This window comes from Haemaphysalis longicornis, unplaced genomic scaffold (assembly GCF_048455015.1).
Source record: "Haemaphysalis longicornis isolate Haplotype H1 unplaced genomic scaffold, Haemaphysalis longicornis Haplotype H1 scaffold_2, whole genome shotgun sequence".
Taxonomy (NCBI): domain Eukaryota; kingdom Metazoa; phylum Arthropoda; class Arachnida; order Ixodida; family Ixodidae; genus Haemaphysalis; species Haemaphysalis longicornis.
In genome coordinates this window covers 184,811,793-184,830,574 of record NW_027526295.1, presented here as the reverse complement: position 1 = coordinate 184,830,574, position 18,782 = coordinate 184,811,793, and the positions used below count along the sequence as shown (strand labels likewise).

The following is an 18,782-nucleotide window of genomic DNA, read 5'->3' as shown; positions in this document are numbered from 1 at the left end:
ATTAGGGGGCGGTTCGTTGGAAAGGGCCACCAAAAGCCGCACTCACTGTGTTCGATCGAGCGCCTTGCCGTGGATGATGCGGAGGTTCTTGAGGAAGTTGAGGGAGATGAGTTGATTTGATCGGGTGACCTTGAGGTAGTCGCGGATTTCCTCGATCATGTCGAGGTTGGCTTCCAGCTCCTTGATTATGTTGCCTGTGGGGGAATGAAAACGGTAACGACCTTCCGAGCAGGCTACGACGATGTGCATTCCGATGGCCTATCACTTTGTGAACCTTGCACGCTACATTGTTGCGCGGTTACTTCCTGGCTCTTGCACACAACACTAACGTTAGCAATGTTACTCCAACAACAGGGGTGAGACCGCTGAATCAAGTTTGGGAGCAGTTTTTGGAGCAGTAAAATCTCAATTTTGGAGCAGAAGAACCTTGGTTTGGAGCAGTTAACGACATTTATTATGTCACCTTAGGTGCCCAAAAAATCAAATTTTTGGCAACTCGGGGGGGGGGAAGAGAACTTTTTAATCGGTTTTGAACGTATATAACAGTGAAACAGCCTTTTAATAAAGTTTTTCTACCAGAGTATCACGAGGTATCAAATGCACTACCTTTTTACAAACCCTTTTTAAATTCTTAGGCTCTATGTATAGATAGCGTGGAGTTCCATTGAAAATATCAAATTAAAAAATTAAGCAATCGTAAGGCATTTTTATTATCATGGGAATGCCGAAATTATTATTTTTGTAATCCCAGACTCGACTTTAAGCACAAGTGTAGAGCCACGGCAAATGTTGCGCAAAGCGAGATGGCAGTCGTCGCACCCCACCAACTTTCCCATTTCAAACACTAAGGTGCACGTTCACTACGACCGATTGAAATTTGAGTAACGTTGATATGTTTAGCCATCTCCCTTTTGGCATTAAATTTCACTTCAGATAGATGAACCATTATTACTAGCGTGCAATAATAGCCCGTCCCGCTATCGGATACTGCTTGAACATTTTGCGGTGATGTAGCCTGCGCCGCCCCTTTTGAAGTGTCGACCGTCCCATTCCCGCCGCTCGCTGTCAAAGGCAGCAATAACTCTGTGTTTTATAACAACGCAATGAGTCCGAAATTTCACTTAAAGCGCGCACTGCGCCTCACACGAAATGCGGCGAATTCGCGGGAACCGCGTTGTTTTTTATGAGCTCCACCTTTCGAGTGGCGCAACTTCCCGTAACAGATCAACCAACTAAATGTAAACCTAGCCACCCCCATAACCAAAAGCACGGTAGAAATCTGCGAAGAGCGGTCTGCCTGAACTAGAGTGAACTAGCCTGAACTACGAGCAACTGCTTCGCCCGCTGGCCATGTTTTCCAATCTTCACCATACCAAGATGGCGGCGCCCCGCATACGTACGTAATGTCGTTCCGGAGATACGGCGCTCAGAAAATTGCCGTATTGTCATTAACTTGAACAAGTTTTGTCGTCTCAGTAAACATTAGTATTTTTATACAGGACTTTGCAATGATTTTCGATGGGAAAGCTTTAAAAACGTACAGATATAACATGTGCAACCCGACATTGTGACTTCCGAAAAAACTATTTCGGGGACCATTTTATGCGGGTTTTTTATTGAATGATCAATCAATTAATTTTTACAAACAGCATCAACTTGGGGGGTAATGGAAATTATGCGGTCAGTAAGAATTTTTACCCATGAAACTGATGGGAGCGTTAAATCGTTGGCGGTTTTGGAGCAGTTTGGCGCAATATTACCAATTTTCAAGCTTTTGGAGCAGCCTGGTGCAGGAAAACAAATTTGTATCAAATCTGCACAATATGTGCAGCTGTCTCACCCCTGCAACAAGCACATTTTACACCTTTCTCCTATGAAATACCCTCAGCAACACAAGCTAGGCCAGTTCGAAAAAAAAAAAAAAAGGCTGCTTTGGAGGAACCTCCTTTCACCTTTGCTATAGAAAGAAGGAGGAGGAGGAGGAAGAGGAGGTTGGGGTGTTCAGAGCCATTGTATTGTGGGACCACCGTACCTCCTCCGCGAATCTGGATGACCAGGGAACCATTGATGTATGTGCACCCCTTGAGCTTCTGGGCAGAAGATACACTGTCCACCAGAAAACTCGAGCACACTGCACAAGGAAACGACAAGGGGCAAGTGAGTCGCAACAGTCAGAGCTGCACCCCAAACATGGCATGTCTGACATTTAAAACCAACTTATATCCCATTCTTAGTATGCTTAATCATGGCACGCACGTTTTTTACAATGTAAAAGCCCACGGTTTCGCTATGATCTTGCTTGCTAGTTACTACAGTTGAACCTCGATTTAACAAAGTCACCGGGACCCGCAGATTATTTCGTTTGAATCGGGAACTTCGTAAAATCGAGAGAACGACAAATATATTGCCTCGAGAAAACACTCGTGATTTTCGCCGGCGCGCCCCTTGTGAGCAGCGAGAGCAGACACTTCTCGTGGCTGGTCAGTGAAGTCAAAGCGTCCTCGCCACCCTCATGTTCCCCAGTAAACCGCAGCAGGAGGCAGACGGCGTCCATCACCTGGCTTTGTGTGGGCACGAGAGCTTCGACAGTACCCGGGTCGTTCGCACCCTCAGACTCCTCTAGTGCGCAGGTAACAAGCTGCACTATTTCCTCACTGTCGAGAACTTCTGTTGTGTCAGAGTGTGCGTCTGCGTCAGCGTTCACGAAGTTGTCAAAGTTCTGATCTGTGGTCACCTCGTTACACTGACAAAGCTCTTCCCAACAACTGGGCGATGCCTCTTCGTGCTCGTGTTGCGGGCACGAGCTAACGGCACACTGCCAGCTTGTGTGCTTGCACTGTGCTGGCAGCGCACTGCCAGAAATTCTAGACACCATAAATTTTGGAAAAAAAAAAAAATCTCTTTTTCTATGCATTGTTTTTCCCTGAATGATTCGTTAAATCTGGTTTGGCAGCAAAGTTTGTTTCGTTATTTCGAGGTTGTAAAAGCATTAAGATTATGGGCAACTGCGGGGGGAATCCGAATTTGTTCGTTAAATCGGGAAATTCGTAAAACCGGGTTCCGTAAAATCGAGTTTCAACTGTAGTATTGAAATTCCATGGCAGCAGTGAAATTTCTTAATAAAGGTCCCATTTATGTAATCATTTATTCACGTACCTACAATTCACCCAGAGGATAATACAGCAGGAGGGTAAAAACACATTTTCACAAACAAAATTTACCAACAAACAAAAAAAAGGACAGGAATAAAGAATCACAAGAAACAAAAGACAAAAGATACAAATGCCTGCAAGAAAGTAGCAGAACATAGCATTCAAAGTAACACTTGTATGCAGAAACATATGCATAAACTCGCGTATGAAAGAAAACAAGTTTCCAACAAACAGACATGCGCGCTAGGAAATGTCTTGTGGCAGTGGGCACTTGTTCATACATCACAATTCCTTCGACGGAAGCAATACAGCTATCTGGCATTTGTGTCAAAGCCACAGATGTCCAAGGGGACCACGTACACTGTCGCGCCTTCTTTCGATCAATAAGGCCTAACAAGGGCACATCATGTTGTCTAACATCCCTAAAACCTGTGACCGTCAGTGTCGCCATGGGAATTGTGGGAAGGGTACAGGTTTGCATTAGCCTTGCAATTGGCTTGGCTTGTAGCGTTTTAGACAGTGCAAAAACACCCAAAATGAGTCATTAACACTGAGAAACGTGTTCACTTGACACAGGCACTTTCAAACGCGATTGAGTCGATCGAGGATCGAGGTCAATCCGGATCGGGCGCTGCTACACGGCCAGTTTCAATCACGATCGAGCCCGATCCCACTCGAACTGAATCCTGGTTCCCCAAGCGCGATTGACGTTTCCACGTGCGATCGGACGAAAGCGGTGATACTCTTGTCCCCGCTGAGTAATGGCACGGAAGTTGACAACTTCAACTAACGCCACAAATTGTGTCAAATAGCTTGACCCAAATAAGCGTACGGTAACATTCACACAATTACGTATACCTACAATGGCGCAAAAATACCAGACAACGGCCGCGAAGTACATTATTGGCCCCATCTGGCGTCATCGGAATTGAAACGTGCCGTGTAGCAGCCGCAGTGCGCCGAGCGTGCTCGAAAGGTTGGATTGAAATCCGGATTGAAAGTGCCCGTGGGATATGGACATAACCTTTGTAGTAAACAAGAACACGGGGAGTCCGATGGGTGCCTCCGCTCACCTTTGGGGCAGATTCCCTGGCACCTGCGGCAGGTGTGTCCCTCGCGGACGTAGTTTGGCGGGCACTCGAGCGTACAGGAGCCATTGAAGGGAATGAAGCTCTGCGGGTTGCCCTCCACCAGCGCCTGCTGGCGCCGACAGTACGCCTCGTCCACACAGCGCCGCCCCATGAACTGCGCAACAGAGTTCTCCTCCTTCACACCTCTCTTCTCCCTGTAGTCATTATCTACGTCTACGACAGTCGCTGCAAAGCTTCTCACAAAGCTGAGAACAAAAGAAATTGTTTTTGCTCCGTTTACATGAATTTCAGTGGCTGCCTTGACCAATGCCCAGACATTTCAACAACCGCTAAGGTGGAAACATGGTGCGCGTAGTAAGTAAAATAAAAAGATTGGAAACTATGCAATGGCATGTGCAGTGATTGGCATAAGCGAAATTTCGGTTGAACAGTATTTGCTTTAGCGGTGGGGATCTGCCATATCGCACCACATCCCTTTAATAAAACCTCTCGTTGCTTTATATCAGGGGTTGGCAATCTTTTGAGACGGAAGGCAAAGTTGCATGAAGCCGGAATAGCGGGGGCCGCACGGAAAATGGGGGGGGGGTGTCTCTGCAGGCAAAGGGGAAAAATTCGGCGAATTGACAAGATGGGGGACAACGCTAACTCGAAATGATTTTTCTTCGCTCCTGTCTAACCCCATTTGAGGTCAAAACTGACATGTCAGCATTCAGATAGGAACTGACAAGTGGAAGAGGGAGGGAGGGAGGGAAGGGGAGGAGTAGGGGGAGAGGGGGGCTGCGGGTTGCCGACCCCTGCTTTACATCATCCCTGCCACAATTTGAGATGCATTCATAATACAGGGAATCCCTCCCACTGTATGCAATGCACCGAGGCTGGGAAAATTTTTGAGTTTGAATCAAGCTGAGGTGCCAACCAGTCATTTGTCAGATCACTTATGTTCAATTTACTACTACTTGGACGAAAGTTGGCAGACCTTAAAGGAGCCATGAGGAGAAAACACAAGTTCGGTTCATTCGAAAGATTGCCTCGATAGAATCATACTGACACCACCGTTAACGCACACTTCGCTCAAATAAGCTACATAACTAGGAAAAAACAGAATGGCCATGTGACCCACTAGCTCATTTCCCGCAACAGAACCTATGATGTCACATGAGCTCAGCTGTGCGATTGGCTGAGGACGGACAAAGTAAATGCAAATTAGGCACAGCTTATAGGCTTTCCGAACGAACTATTTGCGCTTAAGTGTAATGCATATTCATTTTACAGCAGTAAGAATGGTGCGATAAACAATGAAAGTTACAAAAACGCACGTAAGCATAGAAGTACCGATGCACACTGCTGTTGGTACTGGGCGCACTATGCTTGTTTTAGCTGCACAGCACTCCGCCGCTTTGAAGTTGTTTTACAAGACACTGGCCGATTGGCGTAAGCGGCGTTGTCTTACGTGACCCTGTTTGTCGAGGATACCCCAGCTTTCATGAGACGATCCCTTTTTACAGTAACAAAAACAATCCAGGTGCAAATACGTACGCTCAAAAACAAAGCAACGGCGGCCAACGGTTTGTGGATGACTATAGCAGCCCCATCTGGGAGGGCTGACATACAGCAAGACCGCAAACCCGAATGACGCAGTGGAAGTTCACTTGAATACACGCGCTTCTGACGTCATTTGTGACTACGAAAACCTACGATTTGGCGGGAGAATCAAAATTTTAACCTAAATTGATCCATTTCTCAGTGAATACGGCATCATTTGCTGTCAAGACAATCGCTGGGGGCGCTATAAAACGCGAAATCTTTCGAATAAAACAAAGTTGTATTCTGTCGTCATGGCTCCTTTAAAGGAGTGCCGACACCAAAGATCGATTTCTAAAAACTGATATGCCATCCTGTAATTATGGGCATCAAACGCTGCTAGGAGCCAGTTTTAAACTAATACCAATGCCGCAGTTTGAAGGGGCCCAGAAATGGCGGCTCTGCGACGTCAAACAGCCACATGAACAAAATTACGCGACACAGACAGAAACTCGAAGTCATCAGCCCTTTCCCCCTCGACATCACATCATATTCGTCAGCAAAGAAACTGACAAGCCTGCACGCAGCAAAAGTAATAGCCCAGAATAAAAATTTCGGTGGGGTTGGTAGCGTCTTTTGCACCCTTTCAACTGTTTACATCCACTAAGGCTCAACTCTGGGCAGTTCCAGATCTTTCGAATGCCGTAGGTGACAGTAAAAGTTGCCCTTGGGCACTTTTTGAAGCCAACGACAAAGCTGGCATTTTGCTTGGACAGAAAGAAAGTGGCATGCAATAAGTCCTAGAGCAACCTGGCAACTGCAACCGAAACTGATGCCATGAATGGCACTGTAAGTCATTACTGACCACATGTTCATTACTCTTAGTTTGTGTGTTATAGTTAGCTCATGAGAGCAAAAAAACAAACCAACCAATTTAGTGTCAGCACACCTTTAAGGGGGCAGTCTTTATTTACTACCCAATTTCAACGAAACTGCACATCATTATGGAGTGTTTTGTGCTGATTTTAAATCTGCAATTAGATTTCTTGGAAGTTGATTATTTTTTAGATAACTAGTAATTAATTACCATTGTTTTGGGTCACAATTGCAAAGTAACCACTCCATACAGAATGGTGATTATCCTGTGGCTAGACAGGCAAATGACTAAGGAATACAATGTTGCAAGGACGTTTTTGATTTAGCTATTTTTGGTCATTTCACAACCCACTGAACTTCACTCCTCCTGCACTCTGCCAGAAATGGCTCACAGCCGGTGTCGAGTGAACGCAACAATAATTTTCCAAAGCCTCCATCTGAAAAATTTGTTTCCAACATTGTATTCTCCACACATTTAGGCAATAGAAGCACGAATAAAATACAGTTGTACCTGCTCTGGGTGCCAAGATATCTAAGGGTGAAATGCTAGCTTCGCATTGCAAGAAAAGTGCCATTTCAGCATCGAATTCTGCGCGAACTGAGCTGTAGAGTGCCCTTTAACTCTTTCGGGACCGTTCCATAGGCCATCGATCACATATGATCGATGGTTTCGCGACCCTGCAGAACACAAATTTTTGCTCGATGGAACACCTAGCGACATCTAGGAGATAGTTTGAAAACTGGAGTTTTCTCTTTTGTGAAGTTTCTTTTTTTATCGCCAGGTGGCAACGCATCAGATATTTTGTTCTGACGGGCAGTGGTTTCGAATGTAAACAAACATGGCGTCATACTCGCGCGAGCGCGATAAGAAATCTGCCTCGTCTCGTCTCGCATATCTTCTCCTTCTGCTGTGGATTTTAACAATGAGAGTGGCAGTGAAGAGTCGGAATGCGACTTTAGAGATTGGATTTCAGCTCGAGTGAGGATTCGGGTGTTGATAAGCCTGGAACATCAAATCGCGCTCAAAGCTGGGTGTTGGTTTCGGTTTCAGTTGGCTCTTGAGTAGGTATGGGCGCTCGAAATATGTTATGGCTGGTTTATATTTATTCGCTAGGGTGTTAACTACCTATGGTGGTGATCTCCTGCCACCAGCGCAGAAACGGATCAAGTTTTCGCCGAGACGAGAGCCCGGCGTGTACCTGGGCGACGACGTAGCCATAGCCCTAGTGCCAAAGAGATCACACACAAAACAAAAAACCAGTTACACCTAGCCACATCAAACTTTCGCGATGAAGAAACAAAGCATTGTGTTAGATTTTGTATATCCTGAAATAATTTTATTCTTTTTTAATATTTTTATATTTACGCTTTTTATATCTCTTTCTGTAGTTTTTTTACGAAGTTCTTACTTTCAGATTTTTTCATGGTTCTATCGTCAGTGTTGAAGTAAAACTTGGTTTTGTATGTCAAAGAACATATAATTAGCTACATTTTGGTATATGCTAAGGCAGGATGGTGCCTTTGCTTTATGTAATAAAAAATTTGTACCGAGACCTCCCTTTTTCATCACTTTTTCCGGCGGTCCCGAAAGAGTTAAAGGGTCCATGAAGAGAAAAACTCCCAAGCATTTCCCCGAGGGTGAACATGGTTAAGTGCGAATGCACGGGGTGATGCTATGAGGGGGAGTAAAGTTAAAATCCGTTGGCATTCGCCTGTGAGCGCGCGCGAGCCGACCCACGGAGGTCTGGCAGTTTATCGCTGCATATATAGGGGGGTACGCCACGCCGAGCGCGCCGAGCCAGGTGGCTGAGAGAGGAGGCGAGCGCAAGGGGAGAGGGACAGCGGCGCACGGCAGCTGCAGCCGAGCGAGGGGGAGAGGAGAGAGTGTGACGTCACGGTGGAGAGAGAGGCGCGCGGCAGCTGCTGGGGAGAGGAGGCGCGCTGTGACGTCATACCATGACGTCACGGCGCGAAGAGCGGTGCGGGGAGCGGCGCGCACCCGCGCAGCCACGGCGAGGAGGCGGAGCGAGCGCGGTCACGTGGTGAAGTGACGTCACCGCGCCGTTGCTACCGACGCTCCTCTCCGCTCCACGCCGTTGCTAGGGAGAGGAGGACTGCGGACGCCGCCGCCGCCGGCGGTGGAAGGTTTGGGGTCGCTTATAAAGTGCATTCGCACTTAAAATACAACTTTGTTTAACTTTAAAGAGTTCGGCTTCAGTACCTCACTCAGCTCCATTCCAGCCACGAAAGATGTTTTTTAACCGATAAAAACGCAAGAAATTCTTAAAAACTTTCAAATTTCGCGCCACAGTGACGTGTTATCGGCGCGAGTGACGTCATGTGGGCCAGCACTAAAAACATAATTATCAGTGGGTTAGGTGCACGTCAGCATTCAAGTGATTCGATCAAATGGAACTAGCGGCCCCACTAAAATCGCCCAGTCATGTTTCCTGGCGACTGATTAGTTCGGCCGCCGTCAATCGCCCAAACAAGATTCTGTGACATCATAGAAAAGTTGCCGAAAACTGGCTAGCGAGTCGCCACAGCTCCACACGTTTTCTTTAGTATCTCCGTTATTTTTTGGAAGTTTGCGATGAAATCAGTATCATTTTTATCAGGACAAAGCAGCCTTTCTAATGAACCAAACTTATATTTTGTCTTCATGGCTCCTTTAAGATGCTCTTTATGATAAAATATGGTGCCTTTCGATGAGAAAATTTGCAGATTGATAAAAAAAATGGCTGCAGATGCCGAAAATGCCATTTTTCAGAAAACAATTTTTTGGCCGCTTTTCGGCCCCAAAGATCCATCTGCCCCCTTTAATTAAGCCTACTGCTAGGCTTTAGTGAGAGTGATGGCGAGTGCAAGGAGGAAGTGGGCGCTCACCACGTAGGTGTTTGGTGGGCAGGTGTTGACGCAGCCATTCTCGTACGTGTAGTGCAGGCAGGCCGTGCAGACAGACAGCTCCCGCTCCGAGCCTGCCCCACAGCCGCCCAGGCACTTGGGGTCGCAGCAGCGGGTGGCCGCCTCGTTGTCACACGTCGTGTAGTTGCGGTCACATGCAGGGGGGCACACTGCACAAAAAGCACGAACCCACATGTTGAAGCACTGACTGTTTCCCCACTGCCTATGATGAACGCCGGTTGGCTAGAAGAGAAATCTACCCTTACGATCCACCCGCAAATGTGAGGTGCTAAATGGCCCTCGGCCTGCACTCATATTCCTAGTTTTCTGATCTTCTTTCGCACGCCACCTACAAACAAGCACTGGTTGCTCGTACAACAAGCAGCAACCACGTCTCCTGTGCCCCTCGAATCTTGTGGGTAATGATAGATGACCACTCTTGCTCTCCTCTACCCCCCAGTCTGCAGCTGATGCATCAGATTACCGAATAATGTGAAGAGGTGATGACTCGATGTGAGAGTTACAAACAAACAGGCTCACGAACCACGCACAACCACACGTGTATTCAGTGAGTGTCGAAGCAATGCAGGTACTCTTGTGATGCCAAGAGCTTGCGCTGCCCGAGCTAGAATCCTCCCCGCTCTCACCTTTCTGGCAGCGCTCGCGGTTCCAGCAGAGGCGGCTGTTGCCGGCAGTGCGGGCGTCCCGGAGGGGGCAGTGCTCGGGGCAGGGGGCGCACTCAGAGGGGTCCCGGTTGTCGACGATGTAGTGGCCGTCAGCGGCGTGGGGCGCGATGCGGCCCCAGTCCACGGTGTCCGTGTGGCACAGCTTGGGGTTCTTCTCGATGCGCACTGCCCCCCGCTGGATGTCTGTCAGCCGCGACAGGCCTATCTCCTCCAGGGACTCCACCTCGAACACCACCAACGCATAGTTCTGAAACAGAGGGGGCCCAGCTCCAAACACGGCGACACAGTGCAGTGATGCGGCAGAAGAAGAGCTGGAGTGAAAGGAGGCTATGACTGTGCACCCCCTAGGTTGGCACCAACGAAACTGGGAGAAACAGCCCGGGTTGCATATTTGCAACCGGACTGTTTCAAATCTGGTTCATTCAAAAGGCTGCCTCGTTGGAATAACACTGACACCACTTTTAATGCAAACTTCACTCAAATAAGCTCCATAATGAGGCAAACGGGAAATACGCACGCGACACGCCAGCTCATTTCCTGCACTAGAACCTATGACGTATTACGGGCACCTTGTTGCGATTGGCTGAGGCAGACAAAATTCAGCACAAATTAAACAGAGATTAAAAGCTTGCAGAATGAGCTATTTGCGCTTAAACTGAGTGCACATCCTTTTTATAGCTGTAAGAATGGTACGGTAACGATGGAAGTTCTGGACGAGCATGTATGCTGGCTCTCTCGCACAACAACACAAGGTGGGCGAGAAGGCCACGCACGGATCAGGTGTGCACGAAAACCGGTGCGTGGCCAACGATAGGCACACGTGCAATACATGATACAGTTGAATCCTTTATCAGAGACACATACCGGAGAGCAGTTTCTGCCTCTTATATGAGAGGTCTCTTATTAGCAGGGAACCATGTTTTCCCTAACAGATCAACCCCTAGTTCAGTGTGGGCACCATACAACCAAAAGGAGCTCAAAAGAATACTACAGCATGTAGCAAAAGGTTTATTTTAATTTGTTTTGCCCCCCAAATTAACGAAACGGTAGTTCTGAATCTTTGTTTGCTTCATGACTGTATTTACACTGTTTTTTACAACAGCTTTTTACCCTGCTTTTTGCAAAGCCACTGCATGTAAAGTTAAAATGTCTGTTACAAGTGAGATTGTTGACCAAAATTCAAGGATAACTTGTCCTTTATAACCAACTATCTTCTACATCCGATGTCTTATAAAACAGGTCAACTTAATGGAAAAGATAGGGTGGCCATCCATGAGGGTGAATAGTGTTTCTTGTACCCAACTGTCTCTTACATCCATGCCTCTTATAACGAGGTTCAACTGTAGAGACCCCAGGGTGCGAGTACTACCTGCAGCAGCTGGTTGCCTCGTATGACGGCCAGGTTGGGGAAGAGGCGCCCCAGGGAGCGCAGGCCCAGGGCGCGGTAGAAGAAAAGGTAGCCCGTGATCTCGGTGAGGTGCGGGAAGCTCACGTTGGCCCACATGTCGTCCGCGCGCGTCATCATCACCATCAGCGAGCCCTCCACCACCGAGCAGTTGCCCAGCTGGGAGACCAGGCTGCTCGCCCAGTTCCGCACCTCGATGTGGCCGCAGACTGCACAGGCAGGCGCACACAGGCATTGAAGACTTCGAGATGCACAAAATTAGACGACACACCCAACGTTGTGGAAGGAAAGCATATGCAAGATGTCGCATGGCGTCTTCACTGACAAGAGCATCGTCACCCGGTCCCCACTCTAAGCATCGTAAATGGTGTGTGGCAGAAAGGAAGACACGTGTACTGATCTCGTAACTCCGCCAGCATACATCACGTTAACAAAATCCTTGTGGGAAGAGCTCACTTAAACTGTAATGCGTGGAATACACTCCGTGGCATTGGCAGAGGGCACTGTGGGAGTCCTTAACACCCATGCATGTCACATCGATGCATGTCACATCGAATAAATCACTATTCCCTGTTTGCGCGACTTCACTCACCCCCAGCCAATGGTTTAAATTCACGCAGAATTTCATATGTTTCTTCTGGCTACAAAGTCGTCAGGAATACTTTTAGCGTTTTCATGACATTTGTAACACCAGCTCAGAGCAGTGACCAGCTACAAACTTGTGCAGCCACGCCTCACCTACTTAATTTCCATGCTCCCGTTACAAAGGTGCTCCCTAATAATTTAAAAGAGGCATTTACAGGCTCAATATCCCACAAAGCTAGGTCTGTACTAATATCATGCACGCACACTGGTACTTTATCTGCTGCAGCTGCCTCAAACGCCAAGTGCTAACCAGAAATCAAATTTGGCATTTCATGAGCCAATGTAACACCAAGGCTCTGACAGAGCTGTTTTAAGAGTGAATATAATGAGGCTTAGATACAAACCGTTTTTTGCTTCCATCAGAAAAACGGCCATTGTGGAGTAGTCTGTGCTCACACAGCGAAAAATTCTCTATGGTACTACTCGACGCGTCAAGGCACCATGTAAGACACATCGGTCTACAAGCAGACAATCACACCACTGTGATAAGTAGCAGAGAAAACGCCGGAACACAAGGCAGAGCAGTCCAGATAGCAGTTTTGTCACGCACTATCTTACAACTGTCACAAATAAGACGAGAGAGCCTCACGCTCTATTTCTACCGCTATGCTGCTGTGCACTGTCTCACACCATACGTGATAATAGAGTTATGGCAGAGCAGAAGACTGGTCCCGGTACGGTACCCGGTAGGCAACAGGCACTACTGCACACGTGCAGAAGAGGCAAAACTGGTTGTGCGCATGCGCATGTGTACCAGGTACCGTACTGGGACCGGTTCTCAGCTTAGCTATAACTCTAATATGTTGAAGGTTTCAGGGATTGGCAGCAAACACAAAACTTTCCAGTGAACAAACAAACAAAAACTTCCACCTCACTCCTGCTCCCAATGCATAGACAAAAAATATCACTAGTAGCTCTGTGATGATGTCAGACAGATCAACTTTCAATGAAATTCAGCAACCCACTGCCTGTATCACACAGGTGCCTGTACCCCTTTTACTCTGCATGAGCCACCCTTGACTGCCCCTACACACAGTGAGCAGGGCACAAAGCACTACTGTCACCACGGCTAACACATAAACCCGTAAAAAGATTAAATCTTCGTTAAAGGGGCCACGCAGACAAAACAACAGTTTGGTTCATTCGAAAGATTGCCTCATTAGAATGATACAGACAGCACTTTTGATGCACACTTCCCTTAAATAAGCGATATAATTACGAAAAAAGGGGAATGGCTATGCGACCCACTTGCTCATTTCCCGCAACAAAACCTACGATGTCATATGCCTTGCTATGCGATTGGCTGAGGCCGGCAAAAGCAAACGCAAATTAGGCAAGGCTTATAAGCTTGCTAAACGAGCTATTTCCGCTGCATATTCATTTTGCAGCAGTACGAATGGTGGGATAAACAATGAAAGCTACGAAAATGCACGTATACAGACAAGTACCGATGCGCACTGCTGTTGGAACTGGGTGCACTATGCCTGTCTTAGCTGCCCAGGAGATCGTCGCTTTGGAGTTGTCTTACATGACACTGGCCGATTTGCGTAAGCGACGCTGTCTTACGTGACCCTGTTTGTCGAGCATACCCCATATTTCACGGAACGATTACTTAATACCGTAACAAAAACAAGCCAGGTGCAATTACGGTCAAAAACAAGGCAGCTTCGGGCAACTGTCCGTGGAAGACTATGGTAGTGCCATCTGGGAGGACTGACGGTAAGCAAGGCTGCAGAGCCTAATGACGAACTGGAAGTTCGTTTGAATACCCGCCCGCATGACTTCATGGCATACACCAAGAAAACACACTTTTTGGTGTGAGAATCAAAATTTTAGTTTAAATTGATTAATTTCGCAGTGAATAAGGCATTGTTTGCTTCCGTACAAGCGCTGGGGGCACTACAAAACACGAAATCTTTCGAATAAAACAAACTTGTATTTTGTCTCCATGGCCCCTTTAAGCACGGGATGGTGGGAATGAAGCAACATGGCAGCATGAGAAATAGTCTGCTAGTTTTGCAACCTTAAATTGTGCGTGATAAGCGCATACTATCTTTGTCTCAGAATGCCTGTGGGTTAACATATCTACAAACCAACCACGGAGGCTGTGTGATGTTTTAAGATTTGACTATTTTACGAATTTCCACCATGCAAATTTGATTGATTGCCGCGGTGGTTTTTTTTTTCTATGTTCAAAATCACCAGGTGGTCTAAATCAGTTTACAGCCGTCCACTGCAGTCGATTTAAAGCCCAGCTTGGCTTCGGCATGTGGAGCCTCCAAAATTAGACAAATCTAGAACTTGCCAGATGTTTTATTGTGTGTTCAAAGAGAATGCAGTTAAACCTGGATGAAACGAACCTCGATGTAATGAATTCCTGGATTTTACAAAGTTTTTCAATTCTCCATTGCCAGCTCCATTGAAACGCATGTGTTTGTGACCTCTACGTAACGAATTTGCTACGCTGACGACCCATTTTTTCTTGCGTTTTTCTGAAAAATCTGCCCGAGAAACGCCCGCACCGCAAACTGCCGCGCGCTTCCGTGTGAGTGCAGTGTCGGTTAGGTGCTAGGCCTGCCTGTCGGCGTGTAGTCGCGTGTCTTCACCGCCACATGTGGCGTCAGTTCGTCGATGATGACTTCTGCTGCCAGAAAACGAGACAAGCTCGCAAGTTTAAATGCCGCCTCCACAGGCAAGAAAGAAGAACGTAGCCGCCCGGTGCAGTTCCCAGCAAGCACCCCTCTCAGCAATTTTGAGTGCGGCAAAGAGCATCAAGTTCCTGAAAAGGCACCCTTTCAGCAGCATATGTTTGGCCCTAGAAACGGGTTGAGGCACCAAAAAATACGAAAAGGCTAAAGTGACACTGAAGAACTTTACGTTCGCGAATACAGGGGTAAGCGGCCTTGCTTCTTTTGAGTGCCGTGTAGTGACTAAGTTCGTGGGAAAGTAGCAGGCACAAATCACGCAGTTTTTCGCTGTGAAATAAATCCTTGAAAGGTGAGTTCATCACCATTGGTGTCTAGCATTTCGGTTTCGTTTCTGCTTCATTCGCGCGAGCCTTAACTTGAAACCTGCATGTAACGAAAACCTGCATGCAACGAAAAATTGGAAATTTTTGTAAACTTCGTTACATCCAGGTTTAACTGTAAAAGAAAAAGGGAAAAATTTACCACAACCTAAGAAGCTAGCATGGCACTTGCCACTACTACACACCTAGAGCCTTGGCGAGGTTCTTCATGGCAAGCTTCTCAATTTCACTTTTACGCTGCAATCCAGTTCCTGCTCAGTCCTTTTTTTATTGTTTACCTCGGGATAAAATTAGCGTGTGACTTTTCGGGGATGAAACTGCCCCTACTAAAATTAGGTGCCTGTCGCTAGCCAGAGAGGGTCACTGCCCCATTGCGGGGAAAACCAAACAAAGCTCGCCAGCCTGCCAAATTGAGTAAGCGCTTCACGGAAGAAACTTGGCAGCACATCTCAAAAAACCAGCTCAGCTGACCCAAGCTACTTCGCCAGATGCGCGTTTGCCCACCAAGATCCCTCCATGCAACAACTTGTCACACACGCACGCGTACATTCGCGACACACAAAACAACAACGAACCCCGTCGCTTTTCCCGCAGCCACGGGGCGCTGCATTTCGCAACAAATAATCCAAGCCAAGCCTAGCCGGGGATGGAGAGAGAAGAAAATTAAGAAGCACGCAAGGTGCCTTACCGCGTCATCAAATCATCAGTCACCGCCCAAAACAGCAACAAGGAAATATAAAGTCGCAACAGGACAGCAATTGCGGCTGCAAGTCTAGACAAAGGGCGTTTAAGCGAGCATGACGGGAGGAGATTTTGGCTTGGTGACACAGTGCTCCAAATTTAACCTGAGCAGGCCGCTCTCCCTTTCTCCGCGTCGCCCGCAGTTGGCTCAAGACCAATACAGGCCCCACTTCAAAACCTGGGTGCAGGAAAGGGGGGGAGAGGGGGGGAAGGAGCAGTGTCTCAAGCAGCAACAACACACTGTCAGCCCAAAAAGATGCCCTGATCCATCAACCAGCCCGCACATTTAGCATGGCGGCAGGCCAGTCCACTTTGCACGCCAGCACGACCGTCCAAGCGGAAAACCGCAGCCGGCGGAGCAACAGTCCGACATGAACTGTGGGGTGTGCGGAGGACTTTGCAGACATACCACTAATTGCCTGGCGGGCAACTGCCAAGCAGCTACACTGCTAAGCCGTTAAAAGAGGCCATGCAGACAAAACACAAGTTAGGTTCATTCGAAAAATTGCCTCGTCACAATCATATTGACACCACTTTTAACGTAATTTCTGCTCAAATAATCTACATAATTAGGGAAAAAAGGGAATGGACATGCGACTCAATAGCTTGTTTCCCGCACTAGAATATACCGTATTTTCCGGTGTATAGGTCGCGGCTTTTTTTCTGAAATTTTCGTTGGTGCGTCTTATCCACCGGCGCAACTTATGTAGGAATAAATCCAGTATGTGGCGGCCACGCTCGAAAAGGTGCCTGTATGCTGCGTAATGTCAGCACACAAACGTTTAAGAGACACAGCTCTATGGTCTAAATGAATGATTTGTTAGTGGGAGGAAGAAGGCTTCGATGGTTTTGCCTAAACACCGTCTGTAAGTACATGCCATATGTGCGTACCAATAAACCATTTTTGAGACGTTAGTTCTGTCTAGACTTTGGACGGTAGATGCATGTGTCTAGCGCTACTTACTGGGGGATGCGTTCAGAGGCGGCGGCCGCTGCAACCACGTACTTTCGCAGCACTTTCTAACGAACTGATCCTCTATGAGTTTACCCGATTTACAAGTGCGTTTTGTACACTGGTGCGACTTATACACTGGTGCGACTTGTATACGTTTTTTTCGGAAGAACTGTCATTTTGAGGTGGGTGCGACTTATACAAAAGTGCGACTTATAGACCGGAAAATACAGTATGACGTCCTATGCGCAGCCTTGCGGTTGACCGAGGCTGGCAAAAGTGAACGCAAGTTACGCAGGGCTTATAAATATATATAAAATGCAGAACGAGCTACTTTCGCTTAAGTTTAATGCATATTCATTTTATAGCAGTAAGAATGGTGGGGCAAGCAGTGGAAGTTACGAAAGTACAGGTAGACATAAGTACTGGTGCGCACTGCTGTTGGTACTGGGCGCACTATGCTTGTTTTAGCTGCACAGCAGTTCGCCACTTTGAAGTTGTCTTACATGACAGTGGCCGATTGTCATACGTGACGTTGTCTTGCGTGACCCTGTTAATCGAGCATACCCCATGTTTCCCGAAACGATTACTTTCTACCGTAACAAGAACAAGCCAGGTGCAAATATGGCCAAAAACAAAGCAGCGGCGGATAATGGTCTGTGGCTGACTATGGTAGCGCCATCTGGGAGGACTGACAGTAAGCAAGACTGCAGAGCTGAATGACGCAGTGGAAGTTCGTTTGAATACGCACACTTATGGACTTCATGGCAGGCATCACGGAAACACACAATTTAGCAGGAGAATCAAAATTTTAACCCAAATTGGTTAATTTCTCAGTAAAGATGGCATCATTTGCTGCCGGACAAGCGCTGGGGGCCTTATAAAACACGAAATCTTTCGAATAAAACAAACTTGTATTTTTTCTGCATGGCCCCTTAAGCATATGGTCAAGTTAGGTTTCTGACCACTGCCAATCCCGCAGCCCAATAGCAGCTCCAGCACGCGAAGCTCCATTCTGAACAACGCACAAAACCTTGGACAAGCTTGCCGATGTGGACTTACTTTTGCGGTTTGGGTCCCTAGTGTACTGGCCACCGGGATATGGAGACAGCTGGTCCGGGTTCCGCTTCTTCAATATAGCCATGCCTGCAATAGGAAACAAAAAGAAAGAGCAAGGAGATCCTTAGCCAGTGACTTATGGAATGCAAATGTGGCAATAGAGACTCCCTAAAATTGTCAAATACCCCTGCCTTTTACTACGGAGGTATAGTAAGTGGAATAACTACTTAACGGGCTTCCTTTTAAAAATATGAACCCTTTGTAGTACGTCTACAAGTTTTTATGTTCATTAAGACTGCTGTCTCGTCGCGTATCCAGCGACTCAGGTGGTGTGTTTCAACCTGCCCATTTCCCACTTCCCAATTGTCGACATGGTTGGGAGAGTAGCCAGAAAAGGGCCATTCAGAAGGATGACTTCACGCCGAAATATGCAGTCTAAAAGGAACCAGAACTCGAGCTATAACCCAGTACCATGCATCAACTATGCGACGGCCCCAGCCATGAGTGTTGTCAGTTGGAGGGACTCTGGTTCGGGCGACGAGGCTTAAACACTTAAATGCCAACTGCATTAAAATTTCACCACGACCAAATTTATTTTTAATGCAAAGTAAGTACCTACAAATCAGGTGGGACACAAGTGGTAGCCCCGTGAAACGCCTCGTTAATCAGTCAGAAGCGTTAAAAAAAGCCCCGCCGCAGATCACGCGCGAAACAGCCATGAC

The 18,782-nt window shown here is 47.2% G+C and overlaps 1 protein-coding gene across 3 annotated transcripts in view; it reads right to left on the bottom strand.

The window, feature by feature from the left end:
- Positions 1-18,782, bottom strand: part of LOC144169628 (insulin-like growth factor 1 receptor) — a 208,523-nt gene that overhangs the window by 44,878 nt on the left and 144,863 nt on the right. For all 3 annotated transcript variants that reach the window (XM_077698880.1, XM_077698881.1, XM_077698882.1), the window contains exons 3-9: positions 18,064-18,147; positions 11,600-11,844; positions 10,192-10,477; positions 9,527-9,714; positions 4,226-4,397; positions 2,033-2,131; positions 47-194 (exon numbers count right to left, since the gene is read on the bottom strand). In XM_077698880.1, coding sequence (XP_077555006.1) covers positions 47-194; positions 2,033-2,131; positions 4,226-4,397; positions 9,527-9,714; positions 10,192-10,477; positions 11,600-11,844; positions 18,064-18,147 — 1,222 coding nt within the window. The remainder of the gene's footprint in view (positions 1-46; positions 195-2,032; positions 2,132-4,225; positions 4,398-9,526; positions 9,715-10,191; positions 10,478-11,599; positions 11,845-18,063; positions 18,148-18,782) is intronic.